Here is a 20,601-nt window from a genome sequence, read left to right as displayed (position 1 = left end):
AGTATAGAGGTGGTTTGCTAGAGTGTTACCAAGGATCAGAAACTTTAATAATGAGGAGATGGAAACATTTCTTCTTGGAACAATGAAAGGTGAGATAATCCAACTGAGGCTGAATGATGAAGGGCATTCATAGAGAAGATAAAGAACCTATTATTGACTCTGGCAATCGGTCATGAATGAACAGTCAGAGACTGAAAACCATTGGCAATAGACCAGGAAGGGAGAACAATTTTTTTTTCGCTTAAATTTGCTTGCACTCTCTCTCTCTCTGAAAAACGTGCTGGAAGTTATGGTGAGAAATCATTTTAACTGGGACTTGGATAGGTATTGCAGATTAGAATCTCACAAGGTTATGGACACAAAGCAGGGATGTGAGATTAAACACAGCTGTTCTTTCAGACAGCCAGCCCATTCACATCAGGCCGAAGGGTCTCCTTCTGTTATGAGTTTTCAATAATTTGATGTTCATCAGGTTAATGCTGTTTGCATTCATTTCTTAAATAGCCACTTATTGAGGATCAACATTTAAGTTTATTTGTTGGTGCCACAAGTAGGCTTACATTAACACTGCAATGAAGTCACTGTGAAAATTCCCTATTCACCACATTCCGGCGCCTGTTCGGGTACACTGAGAATTTAGTATGGCCAATCCACCTAACCAAATTTCAGACATTTAGGAAGTGGGTCCAAATGATTTCCAATAATTTTGTTAAACTGTGAAATATGTGGTCTCATACCTAGTACGGATTACAGAAAGAGGATGCTGTGAAGAAACTTTTTTTATTTTAAAGACGTTTATAGTTCTTTCTGACAATAGCAGTTTGAAGCCATTGCCATAATTCAAGTGACATAATGATATTGTCTTTTACTTGTGTTAGTTAAATTAAGTTATTCTGCTTTACAAAATTAAGTTAATCAGGCACATAAATTGGAATGCATCTATTTCATTCTCTACAGTTCAATGAAAACATATTCAGTCTTTTCAATGTATAACATGTCCTCAGTGAACAATGCACATGGTATGATATCAGGCCATACAAAAGAACTTGCATTTATACAGAACCTTTCATCTCCCCAGGACATACCTAAACACCAGCAACAGATTACTGATTAAGTACAGTCACTGTTATTATGTAGACAAAAAGATTCCAAGTTTGATCCATTGTCTGTGTTCGGTTTACTCAGCATTGCTTCACTGGGAACAGATGAGCAGATGCGCTGGAAAGCTGATTGATATCATATTCAAATACCTTGTTAATAGTCAATGGCTACATTAACAGGGGAAGCCCCAGACTGAGGAGCTAATGTGTTCAAGTCCCAGTCCAGATAGATGGATTAGGGTGGTTCTTCTGTGCAGTGCTGAGGGGAATGCTGCTATGTTGGAGGTACTGTCTTTCAGTTGAGACTTTAAGATGAGGGCCTCACATAGTGCATCCTCAGATGGAAGTAAAATAAATTTCAAGCCACTATTCTAGGAAGGACAAGGAAATGCTTCCAGTGTCCCAAATTTATTCCCTAATCAACACTGAGAACAGACAATTGGACATTTATTTCAGTGCTGTTTGCAGGAGTTTGCTGTGCGTAAGATTGGCTGCCGAGTTCCCAGATGACAACTGAGACTGCGTTTCAAAAGCTCTTTAACTTTTCTAAATCTGTATATAGCAGGGGGAATCAAATTTGGGGAAGGAGGTTAGGAGGAGAGGAATAGCTTTATTTATGTCTGGCCCATTTTCATTCTTTCCAACTTGCTCATCCTAAGAGCTCTTTGGTTTTTGCCATCAGATGTTTGTCCATGTCAGCAACAACATCGTCTGCCATCTGTTGAATCTGCAAAGAAAAACAAAGGAATTCACCGAATGCAACCACTGTGTACTTAACCTATCACTGAACCAGTGTTTCTAACTAACAACCTTCATTGTAGCACTGAATGTAGATTTTTCTTTTGGATCAATAAATCTGAATTTAAAAAAGCAGCAACAACTTGTATTTATATGACATCTTTCTTTCATGTAATAAATGGCCCAAGAAATTTTGTCATTGGCTGTCTCTCAATTTAAAGATGGTGGCTACTCAGGATTGTGAGTCTTCATGTGGCTGAACAGGCCGATTCTCAGATTTTTGGACACATGGACTGTTCCAAGAAATAGTGAGATCTGGAGCATGGAGGTTGCTTTCTTTTTTCCCTTCCTTGCCAGCGCTCTATCACATTAGCGACCTTGAGACTCAAAGCCAAGTACAGATTGATGGATAAATTGTCACCACAATTAGCAGCAAACTTCTCCCAGTCATTAATATCAATGTTGCTGCGCTTCAAGGACAATTTCAGAATGTCTATGAAATGTTTTGTCAAGACACTTCACAAAGTATTATAAAACAAAATTTACACCAAGCCACAACAGACAATATTAGGGCAAATGGCCAAAAGCTTGGTCAAAGGGGTAAAGTTTAAGGAGTTCTGAAAGGAAGAAAGAGAGACGGAGATGTTTAGCCAGAGAATTCCAGATCTTAGAACTCAGGCAGCTGAAGCACAGTCACTAATGATGAAGAAACTAAAATCTGGGATGCCCAAGAGGCCAAAAGGTGGGAGACTAGAGCACATTACAGAGATAGGGAGGGCCTGAGGCCATATCGGTTTTGAAAACGATGAGAATTTTAAAATCAAAACGCTTCTAGACTGGGAATTGGTGTACTTCAGTGAGCAAAGAAATGATGGGTAGATAAAACTGAGCACGAGCAAAGATATAGGGAGCAGAGGTCTGGCTGAACTCAAGTTCACAGAAGACAAGGTATGGGAGACTGGTTGGTGGGTGTGTTAGAATACTCAACGCCAGAGGCAACAATGGTGTAGGTGACAGTTTTAACAGTAGGTGAGTCAAGGTGGGGTGGACTTGGGCAATGCTATGGAGGTGGAAATAGGTGGTCATTGTAGTAGTATGGATAGAAAACATGGTCAAACATTCAATTATGACATCAATGTTGTGAACAATCTGGTTCGGCCTCACACAGTCACCAAGGAGACAGATGCAGTTGGTAACTCAGGAACGCAGTTGGTAGCGTGGAGCGAAGCCAATGGCTTCACTAATTCCAATATTTAATTGGTGGAGATTTCTGCCCATACAGTCTTGGATGTTGGATAAGACAGTGATGGAATCGATAGAAAAGCTGCTGCGAAGAAGCTGGGTATCATCAGCTGACATGTGAAAGCAGACACTGTGCTTTTGAATTTTGCTGAGCGGCAGCATATAGATGCAAAATTGGAGGGAATTTAGGATATGTTCTATCTTTTGTTTGACACCCATGAGCTCCTGACTACATATCTTCTCCATGCCTTTGCTAGGACCACCCATTTCAATCTACATAGTATTGGGGACACAGAGGTAACAGTGCAGAAACAGAACAAGACCCTTTTGTAAGCGATACGCTGGCTACAATTAAATAGATAAGAATGCAACCGAGTGCAATCCCACCCAACATTGATGTGGCATTTGAGGAGGACACAGTGACCAACCATGTCAAATGCTGTTGACAGAATAAAGTGGTAGAGTTTACTTTATTACAAACACACAGGATGTCATTTAATAAATCATTAAGTAAATTTAGACCACCAAATAAACGGTAACCTGAATCAACTTCTATAAAACTGCATTGATTTTTGGATGCCAGTGTGTATTCTTTACTGCCTATGATATTTTGAAGTTCAGTTATTTCATTAACTTTACACAGGACAAAATATATTCCAAATTCATGTACTATCTATCATCCCATTTTTATTATTAAGAATACAAAGAGAGTTTTACACTATCCAGAACACACTCAGGCCTAAATGCTGCATTGCTTCGAGAAAAGGCCTCTTGGAAAATGGTCCATTTGAACTAAACAACAACAGTGAACACATATTCATCACTGGTAAAGAATAATCATTTCTCTAAAAGACAGTGCAAATATCACAGAAGCAGCTCTGTCCGAACGATTTTTGCTTTGCTTCTGCCTCTCGCTGTTATTCGCATAAATATTCAATCTGTAAAAGGTAACTTGGTGCAGACAGTTGATCAATGGAAGGAACTGGCCTTTCGGAGGCACTATTGTTAGATTTGTTAATCAGTAAAATAAGAGTTAGTGTCAGTAGAAAACACACAGAAGTAATTCATAGGGCTATGGGGAAATAGCAGGGGGGAAATTGGATCGCTCTTTCAAAACCCAGCAGGGATATGATTGGCCAAATGGCCTCCTTCTGTGAAGCTTGATTCTGTATAGAGCCACTATATAGCCCATTAAGCAATGGCTTGATAGAAATCAACTAAATCAAAAGCAGTGGCATGATGCATTTCACCCTGAACATGGTCCAGCATGACTTGCTACTCCTCTATCCACTCAATGATTTCTTATTCAAAGCTAACTTTTTGTTGGTCTATGTGGATCTATTAGTTCTGTAGTCCTTCGCTATACATATTGTGGTTCAGGTACAAAAATAACTGGAAGGCATTTTTTTAAATGAAGTCTCGCGGTTGACATTTTGCCAGTTTCTCCGAGCTGCAGCATTTAAAAATAATTGAGGGGATTGTTCCCAAACTGCAGCATTATTAAGCCACACTATCTAACTTCACAATTACAATCAGTATCAACATAGTCAGCCCATGTGATTCAGTTAAAACCACTCCAGCATACTAACACGAGGAAACCCTAACCCTGAATTCATCCTGTATAATGCTGCGTACGAACACTTAACACACATTCCATCGAAATTACTCCCATCACTATTTTAGCCAAAGTATCAGCCCATTTAAAGTGGTTATGTAACTTCAGTGCCCAGGTTTAAAAGAGATTAAAGTTTATTCATTAGTCACAAGTAAGGCTTACATTAACACTGCAACGCACTTACTGTGAAATTCCCCTAGACGCAACACTTTGGTGCCTATCAGAGCCACTGCACCTAACCAGCATGTCCTTCAGACTGTGGGAGAAAACCGGAGCACCCGGAGGAATCCCATGCAGACTTGGGGAGAATATGCAAACTCCACACAGACAGTGGCCCAAGGGAATTGAACCTGGGTACCTGGCGCTGTGAGGAGGTAGTGCTAACCACTGTGCCACCCATGTGTGGGTGTTTGAAGGACGATTTGGTGTATCTGAAGGAGGACACATTACTGGTTTGAATCACACCAATAGCTCTCCTACACTGCAAACAATTTACACAGTTTAAAAGATGTTCTTTCCCCCGCAAGTTTCAATAAAATCAAGTGACAGAAAGCAAAATGACTCACCTCCACGATGCGCAAACATACCTTCTTTTGTAATTTCAGGCCAACTTTACAAACTTGACCAACCAGCAGAGAGGCTATTGTAATTAAAGTTTAAAGAACTATAACATGATGAACAAAATCAAACAACTCAGTCAGAAGGAAGTAATTACAGGAAGTCATGCAAGAGACTGCATATGCTGATCCGCAATGGGTTTACGGCTGGAATATCATTTACCAGAAAATTAATGCAGCAATGCCAGTATAATTACATCTTCCTTTATTTAGAATGCATTGAATCTTTGATATATATGATATCTACACTAACATTAATTGGCCTTTTTTTTAAAATAGGGATCACTTCAGTCCAGGTGCTTCCCTGCAGGAAGCAAGGACACAAATCAGAGGAAGAATCGTTGCTGGTCTGTTGTGTCTCTCCCACTGGCCAAATTCATCTTGGCACACTGGTAAACCTCTGGGAGTGGATTATCCTATTCCACTACGGACAATTTACATTGCACGGAGGCCAAATCAGGAAAATAGGAGAGGAGATTCTTCAAGGATGATACCTAATGTAGCGCAACGTTCAATCTATTAAGTAAAAAAATTTGTCTCCCCTCATCCAGCACAACTAAACACAAGGAACCCGAGCTAATAAATTCCTCTCAAATCTTTAAACCGAATGCCTCCAGAGAAATCATGTTCTCTGCCAGCAAAACCTCGTTCCTTCACGAACACTCTGCAAATTGGATCCTGACCTTACAAAATGTGAACAAGTACAATAATTTCCAGCTTCGTCAAACAAAAATAACGAAGAGTTCTGCACGCAACAGCATATTTAAGTATTTTCAATCATGTAATCTATCATAAAGAGGTTACGGTTACTTCCACTTTAGAGTGCTTTAGAAAGTGCACTCCCATCTTTTGGGTTTAATATGGGGGTGATGGCACAATTTGAATTGCTTGCTTCTTTTGGAGGTCCTCCCTGAAGAGCAATCAAATCTAGTGGCAAATTTCAGGCAGGGGGCATCAACCATCATCCCATTATAAAATGAAAGATGCCAGCAGAATTTTCCCCTTTCTGAGGCAGAGCATTGGAGTGGGCAGATAAAGTGGTGGAGAAGTTGCCAGCCCCACAGCTGCTTTTCTGCCGTACTGCTAGCAACTTTAAAAACAGAATCCAAAGGGCAAGTCCTACAATGTCACACTGGTGGGACCCACTAACAAAGTAGTTTTTTTTAAAAAAGATCGGTGCAATGTTTTTAAAGGCTGTCCCAATACATGGAGGTGCCAAGGGGCAATGCCAGAGTACTGCCCGGACATAACTCATTCCCCCCCGCCGCCCCATCCCACTGAGCGATCTACTCACCTGAGCTCCTCGAGGTGTGCCGGCCAGGTGCACACTGTAGGAGACATGTTGTAATTCACAACAGCGTGCCCTCACACCGACATGAAGGTAATATATTAGGTATGGGGATTATTAGGTGTTGAGGCCTGATAATTAGGTTTAACTTTATTGTAATGAGATCCCTGACTTTCAATGTTGGGAATCTTGTTACGTGACTGGCAGGGACAATCGCAATGGGACTTCTTGCCAACCTAATTCTTATGTTCTTATAACGTAAAATGTTAGACTGTGTGCTCCCATTGCCATTCACATTCAATGAGAATGGAGTTCAAAATTGCAGCCACCATCTTTCCATTGGATTGACATGTTTTCCATGTAACACTATCACTAAACTTAAAGATAATATACAATTGGGGGATTTATTCATAATCTCTTGGCTCCTAGTGGCACTGCATCTGCACCTGCGTGGGTTTCCTCCAGGTGCTCCGGTTTCCTCCCACAGTCCAAAGATATGTAGATTAGTTGGATTAGCCATGATAAATACGGAGGGTTGCAGAGATAGTGCGGAAGGGAGAGCCTGAGTGGGGTGCTCTTTCGGAGAGTCGATGCAGACTCGATGGGTCGGATGGCCTCTTTCTGCACTGTAGGAATTCTATGATTGTTTCTAAAAGAATGTGTGATCATCCAAAATAAGATGTAAAAGGAACTTTATTTTTATAAGGGAGTTCTTTGGGTTTTTTTGTATTGATATTAGTTTCCTTCATATTCATAATTATTTTGATTATAATTATTTAGGATTGGTGTTGGAAATGTAATTTAATTAATGGCCTGAAATTAAAGATTTACATCTGTGAAATAGTATTTTAAGCTGAATATCTAAGAATGTATTATTGGAGTCTTGTATTTCTGACAAGGCAAAGGTACCAGACTAGTCTCAACACCATAACAAATTTCCTTCCAACATGCTGCTATGGCTCTAAACTCACAGTCTGAATGCAAGACTGGCAGATGTTTGAGACAAGTGCTTCCCACTAAATCTGATCACCAACAATCTGCCTTGGTCCCTCCACGCTGATGCTACAGTTAAGAAAGCCCACCAATGTCTCTATTTTCTCAGGAGGCTAAGAAAATCTGACATGTCTGCTATGACTCTCACCAACTTTTACAGATGCACCATAGAAAACACTCTTTCTGGTTGTATCACAGCTTGGTATGGCTCTTGCTCTGTCCAAGACCACAAGAAACTACAAAGGGTTGTGAGCAAAGCCCAGTCCATCACACAAACTAGCCTCCCATCGACTGACTCTATCTACATTTCCTGCTGCCTCAGAAAAGTCACCAGCATAATCAAGGACCCCCCCACAACCCGGACTTACTCTCTTGCACCTCCTTCCGTCGGAAAAAAGATACAAAGGTCTGAGTCACGTACCAAACAACTCAAGAACAGCTTTTTCCCTGCCTTGTATTACACTGATCTTTCTCTGCACTCTAGCAATGATTGTAACATTATATTCTGTACCCTCTCCTGTTCTTCTCTATGAATGGTATGTTTTGTCTGCATAGTGCAAGAAACAATACTTTTCACTGCATGTTAATACATGTGACAGTAATAAATCAAATCAAATCGAATGTCTGGTATGCAGGTGGCACAATGTCATTACCAAACAGAAACACTTTAAAGGTTAAAATTATTTTAAACTTTATCCAAGGAAGGGTTTTCAATGAAGTAACAATTTTGCAAAACAGTAAAAAGATTTGCTTCCATAGCCTTACTGAATCCTCACCCTTTGGAACCTGAACGGAGACATTGCAGTCAGATCTGCAGTTCAAGTCTGACACCACTAGATGTTGTGGTGGACAGTTACCAAGAGAGGCTGATTTGATCTGCTATTGACCCCGTTTACACAACCTTCAGCACTGCTGTAAAAATCAAAAAACTCATCACACCCACGGCCCCCACTCCCAACAATGTCATGTCCGACTACCTGCATAACCACAAGGAATTTAAAATTTATCTTACATTGCAGTTCTTCATTTTCAACACAAATTAATTGGGCCACTGTAGAGGAAACCTTAAATTGCTCTGCCAAGTAAATTCATCCTTTGCAGCAAACCTTCCTTGTTTTCAGTAACAGGAAGATTACAGGTTATATCACAGGGAACTGAACATTTGGGCAATTGACACTGTACTGTGTGTTGGCACAGTAGCACAGTGGTCACAGCTCCAGGGACTAGGGCTCGATTCCCAGCTTGGGTCACTGTCTGTGTGGAGTTTGCACATTCTCTCCGTGTCTACACGGGTTTCCTCCCACAATCTGAAAGACGTGCTGGTTAGGTGCATTGACCCTAACTGGCGACTAGGGGAATTTCACAGTAACTTAATTGTAGTGTTAATGTAAGCCTTACTGCTGACTAATAAATAAATTTTACTTTTTTTTACATATAACATTAATTTAGATGAGAATGCATTCATTCTAGTCAGACTTCCTTTGATATTTTATGTCATTGCCTATCTCATTTTCCCACTGCTTTATTTCCTATAACTTATGTGTCTTTAGTTATCCTTTTTTTCTCTGGAGGGGGCAGAGAAATTGAGATGAAAGAAATAAAGCTATATTTTTCATGCTTGATGGTTAGAATATACAAAGGTCCAAATTTTGCTATACTAATAAAGGCAAAGCTGTCGGTGCTCCCTGCCATTACAGAGCAAAGCTGACAGTAGCCATTGGCATCCAAACACGTGAAAATCTGGAAGTCACTGTCAGTGACACTATGTAAATGCAATCTTTACCACTGGAATCAGCAAAATGAAAAAACATTTTCAGGCTAGTGGAATCAGAAATGAATGTGTTTTTAAAAACAGCATAATAAGTAACTGCCACTGAATAGCTCCTGAAACTTTACAAGTGTGGAGTCTTGTAGAGACACCAAAGATGGCAAATTTGGAGGCGGGAAAAGCATCCAATTAGGTAGGATGGTGTTGTACCTAAACCTACCCCCTTCTCACCTCTGCCAGAATTAAATTTTGGATCTTTAATTGAGTCGGCTTGTGAAACCCTCGCCATCGACAGAAGGTTCCATTGAAGGAAGCTGCCACCAACAAGACTGTAAAAAGTCTCTGGGCAAATGTACTCTAGGTGAATGGTGAGAGCCATTCTTTTGTGACACAGAGCAAAGTCTGGTCCAATATCACTTCCCAACTCTTGGATTTTGATATTACTATTTGTCCACTTCCAATATCATCCATACTTGGATGATGGGGAAGTGAAAAAGAACGGTATTTTACTGGATGGATGGATAAGCTGAATGGTCTTCCTCAACAAGAACCTAGCTTCTTACCTTGACAGCACCTAATGTGTATGCAAGAAAACAATAAATGAGAAAAAAGGAGAGAATAGGAAAGGGGAAGAGATTATTAATCTGTTAAGTGAATTGTATCACCTTTTAACCTAACAAAATTGTGTGATGCATCCTATCTATTTATTATTGTATTTTTGTTAAGTTAGAGAAAGCATGGGGCAGAATGAAGTCAGGTACTTAGTCTTGTGTACAGTTGGGAACAGCAAACGTCTTCAGTGAGATTAAAAACAGTGTAAGATATGATATCCTTATGGTCCACTGAAAACATTGAGAAAAAGAGGGGTGGAAAAATTAGAACCATCCCATGTTAAAAGATATGAGACTAACCTGCTTTTCTAGTAGTCTGATTGTGTCTTCAGAGACAGAGTCCTTTGATTTTTTTACTTGAGTTATGGCGTTAGTGCGCATTTTTCGCAGTGATTCTTTGGACTTGTTTGTAAACTGTTTGGCTAGTTTGGCTAGATTTTCCCTGTGCTCTCTGGTCACTCTGCAAAAGAAAGCAAATTCCAGAAAGTTAAAGTCCGAAGGGTACCTGCATATGCAAACGCACACAAAAATACATGCCTTCAAAAAAAAACTGCATCAAAAATTAACTGTGCAGGAATGCACAGTGGTTAGTTAGCACTACTACCTCACAGCTCCAGAGACCCAGACTGGATTCCCAGCTTGCGTCACTGACACTAATAAAAAAAAACTACTTTATCTTCTGTATTTTCAAGCATTAGATTTTCCTAATCTAAAGTTTTGCAACATGATGTGCAATTATTCCTTAAATGTAGTCCAATATCGTAGTATCTTTGTTTACTCCACTGATAGTCATTCATTCCGATTTTTAACTATTTTCAATGGAGGATTTTTAAAAAATTGCCAGTATATGACTTGTACAGGATTCAGTTAGCTAAAGCTGTCTATGATCTGTCAGTCAGTGCCTAAGAATGGCAGAGGACAATTCATGTTGAATTTTCCATTCTTCTGCGAGAGTGCTTGCCTCAATTCATCATTATTCCTGCAGCTCACATGAGATGAACATGAACTGTAAATACGAAGTAGTGCCCATCTGGAAAGGCAATGGTCTACTGGTATTATCATTAGACTATTAATCCAGCTAATGTTCTGGGGACCCAGGTTTGAATCCCGCCATGGCAGATGGTGGAATTTGAAGTCAATAAAAAATATCTGGAATTAAGAATCTACTGATGACCATGAAACCATTGTCAATTGGCAGAAAAACACATCTGACTCACTAATGTCCTTTAGGGAAAGAAATCTGCCGGTCTGGCACACACACAACTCCAGAGCCACAGCAATGTGGTTGACTCCCTGCTGCCTTCAGTCAATTAGAGATGGGCAATAAGTGCTGACCAGCCAGCGAGCGCCCATGTCCAATGAATAAAAAACAACTTCCATGCACATCTTATCAAGTACACCAATATTTGTACTTGCTACCACATCATACCACCTCCACACATTCTTGAAGCGAAGGTTTTAGAAGTATTATTTCTTGTCTTGAAATATTCAAAACGTGTCGTAAGTTCTGATGCTTATGCATCACCAATTTTACTTGTAAACATTCATCTCTGAGCTGTATTGGTGTATTGTGAAAACAAAAGCTGCTAATGTTTAACTGAACTAGATTTTCAGTGCTCCTAGGGTTAACTTATTTGTTGTGCTCTTGTGAAACTCGATACCAAATTCCAAATGTATGAATCTTTTTACATGGAAAACGAATGTGAAGATATTCAACAACTGAATTCAATTTTTTTGCTCAGGCTGGTTTGGTAATTTTTGCCCTTAAGTCTTGAAAGCTTGTACTGAAATGGTAGCAAGTACAAATTTGCATTCAATCTTCATCATGTAAACCAGTCGTTACACATATTACAAAAAATGTTTGTCGGTTGTAGTGCTAGGTTAGACCTTGACATTTTGCTGTTCTTCATTATAGCACCAGCTCAGTGTGAGTTACAGATTCATTATAAAAACAATCTTGCATAGTAATAGTAGCCCTGAAAGATCTGTGGTTGAATTGACTCTGAACTTCATCTAGTATAATTACCATGGGCCAACTGAAATTATGAAGAAGCAATTTGAATTTAAAATACAAATTTTCCTTAATAACTATGATTAGACAGTACCTAAAGTTCCTATTCTTTTCCAGGATCTGAAAACACTTGTTACGTTTCTATTTACATGAATAACAAGCTTTGATTTGGCTAACAATGGGACATATTATATACAATGTACTTCACAACGCAAGGATTAAAATAAAATATACTGATTGTAAATTGCTTTGCCTTTTTGAATATTAAGGCTGAAATAATAGATTTCTATATTTAACATTCACTTTGCATTTTATCACTGGGGTACGAATATTTCTTATTTTAATTTATTTGTCAAAAGGAAATTAGAAGGCAAGCACATATCCTTCTCCAACATCTCACACACCTTATGTTTCAAAAAAAAAACACACGATTCTTTACATTTAGACTGATCACAAATTAAATCTGGGAAACTTGTAATTATTATTCAATAAATCAATCAGTACATGACAACCCTTATTTTGATTCGCTGTCAAAACAATTTGTATGAAAACAACAGTCGAAAATATATCCTTTACAATGTAATATTGCAAACCCACCACCACAAATGAACATTTTAATACTCGTAAATCAAAGATTTTTGTATTTGCCCACACATATTACAGAACTTCAAAAAAATTCATTGCATGAAACATGTTCAGGCTTTTCAACACAATAAAACACAACTGAAATGACGTTATTATGGATTTAAGAATGTTTTCAAAAGGATGAGTACATGAGATAAAAAAAATTGCAATGTTACTGGGAAAGGGTAGTGGAGTGGAACTAGTTGAAGTGCTTGAGCAGAGAGCCAGCATGGACTCAATGGGCTGAAGAGCCTCTTCCTATGCTGTCATTATTCTACGATTTTACTGCATTGTGTACTTAAATTAATATTCCTATTTTCTCCACCTGTTCCAATGTTCTCTTGGCCAGCCTTCCATATTCATGCTCTGTAAAGCCGAGCTCATCCAACTTTCTGCAGCCTGAATCCTAACTTATAGAAGTCCCAATCACCTATTGATCCATGCATTCTGATCTATATTGGCTCCCAGTCTGGCAACTCTGCTGAAAGAGGTTCTGGTTAGTGCATTGGCCATGATAAATTCTCCCTTAGTGCACCTGAACAGGCACAGGAGTGTGACGACTGGGGATTTTCACAGTAACTTCATTGCAATGTTAATGTATGCAAACATATGACACTAATAAATAAACTTAAACCTCAATTTTGAAATGTTTGTTTTTGTTTTTAAATCCCTCCACTGCCTCTCATAACTATTACCCTCCCCTTGTTCCATGATCCTCCGCAATCACGGTGCTCCTCCATGTCTTGGCTCTTGCAGCTCAGCAATGTTCATTGTTTCACCATTGGAGGCTGCCTCTTCAGCTGCCGGGCCATAAGCTCTGGAATAGCCTCTTCCTGCAAGAAGCTCCATAATCCACCTGTTTTGACTAAGCTTCTGGTCACATCTAATCTCTCACGCAGGTTGATGTCAAATCTTGTGTGATGATGTTCCTATGAAGCTCCTTGCGACATTTAATTTGATAAAATCACTACATAAATTACAGTTTGTTGCTGTTTTCCAATTATTTGCACCAATCATTACCACACTTTCAAATTTGCAATTTGGATGAGGGCAATTGTTTAAACTAATGAATTTCTAAGGTTACAAAAGCCAGTCTATCCTAGTTCACATGATATTTAATCAACTGCAACATGGACCATCAAACAATTAATACATTATGGATCATATATAGATAGCTACTAAAAGATACTGAACAGCAGTGTTGTCAGAGCTGTTGTTATTATTTTGCATCAATCTGTACCCCTATAGATGATGCTTACGTTCCATAGTAAGGTTGCTCAGTATGCAATAGCACATTAATATTAGATCGTTGTGTTGTGTTGGATAGATTGGGAAAGCTCAAAATTGATAAGGCTTCAGGTTCAGATAATATCTATCCAAGGTGATTAAAGAGATAGGACATATGTTCGGTGATCTCCTTGCCTCTATCTTTTAGACTGGAAGTTATCTCAAGCAGTTCTTACTTTCAAATAAAGGGGACAAAACAGAGGGAGGAATAACATGTCTATCAGCCTGACATCCATTACTGAGAAGGTGCCAGAAAGGATAAGAGACGTCCTTTAGAATCACTGGTAAAAATAAACAGCCATCAGAAATTTATAACATGTCTTCTGGAAAAAAGATCATGCCTAACAAATTTATTAGGAATATTTTGAGGAAGTCATTAGGGAAGTGGATGAATGAAATCCATTATATTGATAAGTTATCCATCATATGATTACTTCACAAGGTAGAACAAGGTGCTGTCCTTTCCTCAGAAATTACATCCGGTTTGTTTCCATCATTGTTAAACACTATTTTATCCCAACTTTCATTTCCACTCCAAGGACTTCAGACACAGGAAGCCTCCCAGCTTTGTATTCTTTTTTCCCCATGTCTGTTTGGATTCCTATAGCCCAGTTTCAGGTTTCACACTAACAACAACCTTAACTAAAACGTCGAATGAATCCTCTGGCTGTGGTGCTTTATCTCTCCCTTTTCTCATAGATCCCACTCCAGTGTTCAGCACAATGAGATCAGCACTGCTTCTCCATCATCCAGCTCTGTGTAATACTGTTATATGGTTCCATTCCTATCTATTTGAATGGAACCCAAGGATCTTCAGCAATGGATTCTCCTCCTTTCCTCACACTCTAATTCCCCTAGAAGCTATTTTTGCCCTCCTCCTTCTCTTCGTCCACATACTGCTCTTCAGTGACTATAGTCACAGGTTCATCTTCTGCACTTACGCAATGACACTCAGTTCCACCTCTCCACCATCTCATATGAGTGCTTCTGTGCTGTCAGATGTCCAGTCTTGGTATGTATCATAGCTTCCTCCAGCTTAACATTGGGAAAATCAAAGCCATCCCTTTCCCTATAGAATTATCTCAGGTAACTATTTATAAAACAGCCTGGATTTTTTTTATATTAAAGGCCTTATATAAACACGTTTGTTTTAAGTATTAACTCGCCCTTTACTACAGCTATTGTGAATCTCTTGCAGATGCTTCTAATCTCTAATGAACTAATTGTACACACTTAAAAACTTTAGTCTTTGGAAACTGTCTGAATGACAGAACTACCAGCAACCAGTGGAATTTTGCTGTTGTGTGGTACACATGGAGGGACGATTCTAGGCCAATTTAACGCACAATTAGATATTACTATTACTGAAGTGGATCCGACAGTTTAAGATCAAGTTGTGTGAGAGTTCATGCTTAAAAGAAGACATGTGGTATTCTAACTGAACAATAAGTCATGCCTTAATAATTGGATTATTCTAAATGATTACAGCAGTTTTCAAATATTCCACTTGTCCCGAATTTAAGACAGAAGAGATCAGCAAACTTAACAAAGAATCAGGAATGGAAACTATAGATTTACCAAAGCAATTACACTACGTAGAGCTGGGGATTTTAAAAAAATCATCTTACCCTAGCAGTATTTAAACTGGAGTTTCTTGGCACTCATTTGTATCACTAGCAAGTTTACTTTCAAGTGCATAAATTGGCTTTGTAATTGTCAAATATTCACATTTTCCATTACACCTTATTTCTCTGCGTTTTGCAAAGTATTCTAAATTAGAGCAAGAAATATAATATTTAATTCACATCATTTGCTGAACAGAGAACACAAAACATTGCACTTTCTGCAGTATAATCTTCAGAAAACTCGCATTATGATTCCAAAATTTCATTTTGAGCCGTAAGTATTTTTGCCAGCAACTGCCCTGTAATGACAGTCAGCAGACAAAGATGGAAACCTTCGGCATAACCTTCAAATTACTTACTTAGGAATTGGCACCCTGATCAGAGTCCCATCCACTTCTGGGTTCAGGTTCATTCCACTTTCTCTTATGGCCTTGGTGGCAGCCATCGTCGCCTGTGAACCAGATCAAAAGGTAAAGGGCATTAGCAGAATAATTACTTACAGATGACTGCTCCGTCTCCGTCCGGCTAATCTATTTGCCCAGAACATGGAAACGTTTACCTCTTTCACCAAGAATATCAGGAAGTTAGATTCAGTCCAAGCAGCTTTGATCCCACTGTGAACTGCGAGCTAAGTCCCCCTCCACACACAGGGATAAAACTGTGGTATTGCAGAGGAGGAGAAAGGAAACTAAAAAATTTTAAAGGAAAAAAAGTTCTGCCTCTTTGAACATATTTTCAATGGTTTGAGGCCATCTATTTCAGAAACCACAAATTCATGCTCCAGGGAATAGCTGCAAAACCAAGATTTTTTTAAATCTAAGTTTTTTTAAGTTTAAATTGGGTATCTAATAGAGTTTTATTTGGCATTTATTGTAAATTAAATCATTGCATTTTCTAAACTATCAAACAGATTTAAGTTGAACAGCAGAATCTAGATGCACAGAAAAATATAACTTGCATTATTGTCAAAACATACAAATCTGACATCAATAAAAACACAGGTAGGTAGTTCTAAGGGGTAATTTTGGGCTGACCAGAAAGCAATGAACAGAAAGGGTTTTATAATTAAAACCAGGTTTCCTCCTAATTGTGCTAAACACTTATTTTATTATGTACTGGACACAGAATTGCTCATTAATCAACTACAAATTATTTCTTGATATAGTAGCAAGAGCGATATGTATCAACATCAGGCAGTGAAGCTCTGGGTCCTATTTTACCACTTTGATTCTAAGTGCTGGACGGACTTGAAATGGGAGTGTTTCAGATCTGATTTTTAGACCCATTCTCAGGCGCTCCCATACACATTCTGCCTGCAAAAATATCAGCAATTCCAAATCGCGTTACAGATGCTTTTGGGGCTTAACGCGCCCGAAACCCTGCAGCTCCAATTGGCGCCTGCAACTGCACATGCACAGAAAAAAAACCCCAGGTCTCAAGCAGAGTGGCAGCGGATTCCCCCACATTCCCCCAACCAATCTCAAGCAGATAGCATTAGACGCTAGGCACCTACCTCCTCACAAACTGGAAATGTATGCAAATGTATTTAAATGGCTAGCGCACCCATTTCAGGTGCAGTCCCGATTGCAGCCATTTTTCAGCCTTGGTAAAGAGGGAACCTGCACGCAGGTTCTTGCATCTGAAAATGGGCACAACACGATGATAAAATCGGGCCCTCTGTGTCCAGAGTGTCACAATTTGCCAACACAAATATGGACACAAAATTTCAACTGAAACATCCCTAAATCCAAGTGTATGTATTGGAAAGGTTACGAAAAAGTGAGCTTGATTTCCCGCCAGTAATCTTATCTTGGGTTCAACTTCAGTCTCATTGCCCCTTTTACTTAATAATTAATCTCGCTGCACCAAACTTCATCCACGTGATATTGACTTGGACATTAGTCTGCTCCAAAGTCTCTGGAAGTACTTTCCAAAACTATTATGCTAAGAGGTATGCAAAAAGTAGCCTTTTCTGACATTTCCTTTCTCCCTCTCCCTGAGAACAAAGGGTTAATGGGGTCGTGGTCTCTATCTTAAGATGGCTAGAATTCAAAACAAAAAATGAGGAAGCAATGCCTCAGTTGTACAGAAGCTCAGTCAAACCCAACTGGAAAACAGCATTCAATTTTGGGCATCAAACCTCAAGAGAGAATATACTGGAGGAAATACAGTGCAGTCACCAGCATAAATATCAGGGCTCGGGGAGTTAAGTTATGAGGACAAGTTACATGAACTTGCCCTGTTTTCTCTTGAGCTTAGACAGTTGTGTTGAGATCCAATTGAGGTTTTTGAAATGATAGGGTAGATACAAATAAACTATTTTCTCAGGTGGCAGAATCAAGAAGAGAGCATAGTATTAAAAAGAGAAGTAGGCAATTTAGGAGCGAAATCAGGAAGCATTTTTCATCTCGAGTTTTCTTTCCCCCAAAGGCTTATGGACGTTGAGTCAATTTAAATTTTCAAGATTGAGATTGATGGATTTTTATTGGATAAGGCTATCAAGTGTAATGCAGCAAAAGCTAATCCCCAATCTGGGTAACTTCAGTCATGACAGCAGCCAGGGAACAATAATTAGCCTTCACATCGCTGAATAAGTGAGGAAGGTGTTAGCCAGGTTTCCTACTCCTGTATCCAATGCAACATGTAAGTAGCAAAGAGATCAAACTGGGTTGTAAAGTTTTTTTTATAGTCAAATAGTTTGTCTAGGCTTACACTTTTTTTAAATGGTCATTTGGCTGAGGGAGCAGAAAGCTGCTATCCCTGTAAAACAACAATCCAACAAAAGTCAGAAGAAAAGCAGAGAAATAGGACAGAAAAAGGGGAGAAATGAAAAATGTTAATGATGCTGGCACTTAGCACAAATACAAACAATCAACATCCTCGGAGGGATATTTTAACATACAGTGTGGTTTCCAAGCCAGATGTCAAAAACCAAGTAAAAACTACTTGTAAGTCTCAGTATAGTTGTCACACTTTGCTGTACTAATGGTTTCCATGGCAAATGAATGAGCAGGAAATGTATATACTGCTTAAACACCGACCTTTTCTAAAGTGATGGTTGTCAAACTGATTATGCTAGCGATCAATGGAAAACAGCGTTAACATGCAAGATTTTCTTTTAAATTGGCAGAGTGATAGAAATAACATGTTAGTAAACCAGGTATAACAATAAGGGCACTGCCTCAATGCCAGACCCGGATTCCACACCGTCTGTGTGGAGTTTGCATGTTCTTCCTCTACGTGCGTGAGTTTCCTCCGGGTGTTCCAGTTTCCTCCCATAGTCCAAAGATGTGTGGGTTAGGTTGATTGGCTATGCTAAATTGATCCTAGTGTCCGGGGGATTAGCAAGGTAAATATGTGGGGTTACAGGAATAGGATCTGGGTGGAAATGTGGTGGTGCAGACTCAGTGGGCAGAATGGCCTCTTTTTGCACTGTAGGGATTCTACTCTATTCAATAACAACCAGCTTATGTAGCACTTCTAACTTAAAAAAAACTCCTTCACAGAAGTATATGGGAAAAGATATGGATGCCGAGTAAAAGGATATATTATGAGGGGATTGTGAGGAAGAAATGCAGGTGGAGGAGCAGATGGACTGAGGCAAGAAATTCTAGGGAATGAGGCTTAGGTAGTTGAACGCATAGTGACTAATTCGTGGGGCGAAGGGTGACATCACCATTACTGCCTGTGTTAATTCCAGCCAGATACTGTTAGTTCATCACACTCTATTCAGGGTAGCCAACTAAACTGCTTACACTGCGATCTTTGCACGTGCTCATTTTTCTCCCTTCAAGCAAGATGGATTAAATGGTTTATTCACCAGGATGTCTGAAACACCAACTGAAGTTACAGAGCGTTTTCTTATCTGTTGTTGGGAAAGCTTCTTCTCTTTCATATTCTCCAGTTATATTTTGCAGTATAGAAGAGACCTTTCCATTTAAAGCTATTTTGTCCACTTGCCCCACTCTGTGTCATCCAGTGGGCAATAAGGTAAATAAACAGCCAACTTGGAGATACCAACCTATCATCCGAAGTGTTAAATCAGTTTTCCACACATGTCAGGGAAGTTTTATTGCAATAAAAATTCAAATTATGAGATTTTCATTATTTGTACACAAACTGTTTTTCTAATGACTGTCCAGGCAGTATAAAAATATGGGGAAATAGTGTTAATTGCCTTCTGAACATTGCAGTGACTATGAATAGACTTGCATAATTACAGTCACTCAATGTTTTTAACACTGAATAAACACCCAAATTGTTCAGAGACAAAATAATTCTGTATTATGTCGTCCCTGTATAAATGTCTGAACTGTAGATTTAGATCTGGGTTGTTTTGACAGACCAGCTCCCTTTTATTCAAACACAAAGAGAAATCAGAATGTAATAAGTAAGCTCAGCTTGCCTTTCTGGTGATGAAAGCAGAAACACCAATGTCTCCAAATGACAGTCACAAGCAGACAGGAAAGAGACGATGATATAAAAGATAAATCACTTTGCTGCCTTTTATGTCTGGTATTAACTGCATCACATTCAAAATTTCTAAAGTTGTGAAATTCAAAATCCGTGGAGTTAGGCCAATATGGTCCTGGATTTAACGGTGCTGTCGTGGTGGGACCTATTGTGGCAAAATCAGTGAATCAGCCAAAGGTCCACTGACTTTCAACAGGACCAGACGAAAATCCCACCCATGGTATTCATTAGCTAGACCGTTTCCACTCAGGAAATTCAAAATAAGAACATAAGAACATAAGAACATAAGAAATAGGAGCAGGAGTAGGCCATCTGGCCCTTCGAGCCTGCCCCGCCATTCAATAAGATCATGGCTGATCTGTCGTGGCTCAGTTCCACTTTCCCGCCCTCTCCCCATAACCCTTAATCCCCTCTCTTATCAACAACCCATCAACCCGCGTCTTAAAAATATTTAGCGAGGCAGCCTCCACCACTTCAACGGGCAGAGAATTCCAGAGATTCACCACCCTTTGAGTGAAGAAGTTCCTCCTCAACTCCGTTCTGAACCGCCCCCCCTTTATCTTGAGGCTGTGCCCCCTAGTCCTACTGTCCTTTCTGAGCAGGAAGAGT

The 20,601-nt window shown here is 39.3% G+C and overlaps 1 protein-coding gene across 2 annotated transcripts in view; it reads right to left on the bottom strand.

Moving 5' to 3' along the window:
* Window positions 1–928: 928 nt before the first annotated feature.
* The window catches only part of mrrf (mitochondrial ribosome recycling factor), a 42,838-nt gene continuing 23,165 nt past the window's right edge, over window positions 929–20,601 (bottom strand). For both annotated transcript variants that reach the window (XM_080212156.1, XM_080212157.1), the window contains exons 5-7: window positions 15,879–15,970; window positions 10,273–10,432; window positions 929–1,827 (exon numbers count right to left, since the gene is read on the bottom strand). In XM_080212156.1, coding sequence (XP_080068282.1) covers window positions 1,750–1,827; window positions 10,273–10,432; window positions 15,879–15,970 — 330 coding nt within the window. In that variant the 3' untranslated portion in view covers window positions 929–1,749. The remainder of the gene's footprint in view (window positions 1,828–10,272; window positions 10,433–15,878; window positions 15,971–20,601) is intronic.

The sequence above is a fragment of the Carcharhinus amblyrhynchos genome, chromosome 25 (genome assembly GCF_965287045.1).
Source record: "Carcharhinus amblyrhynchos chromosome 25, sCarAmb.v2.hapA, whole genome shotgun sequence".
Taxonomy (NCBI): domain Eukaryota; kingdom Metazoa; phylum Chordata; class Chondrichthyes; order Carcharhiniformes; family Carcharhinidae; genus Carcharhinus; species Carcharhinus amblyrhynchos.
Note: the sequence above shows the minus strand (reverse complement) of the source record. Positions and strands in the feature narration are given on the sequence as shown.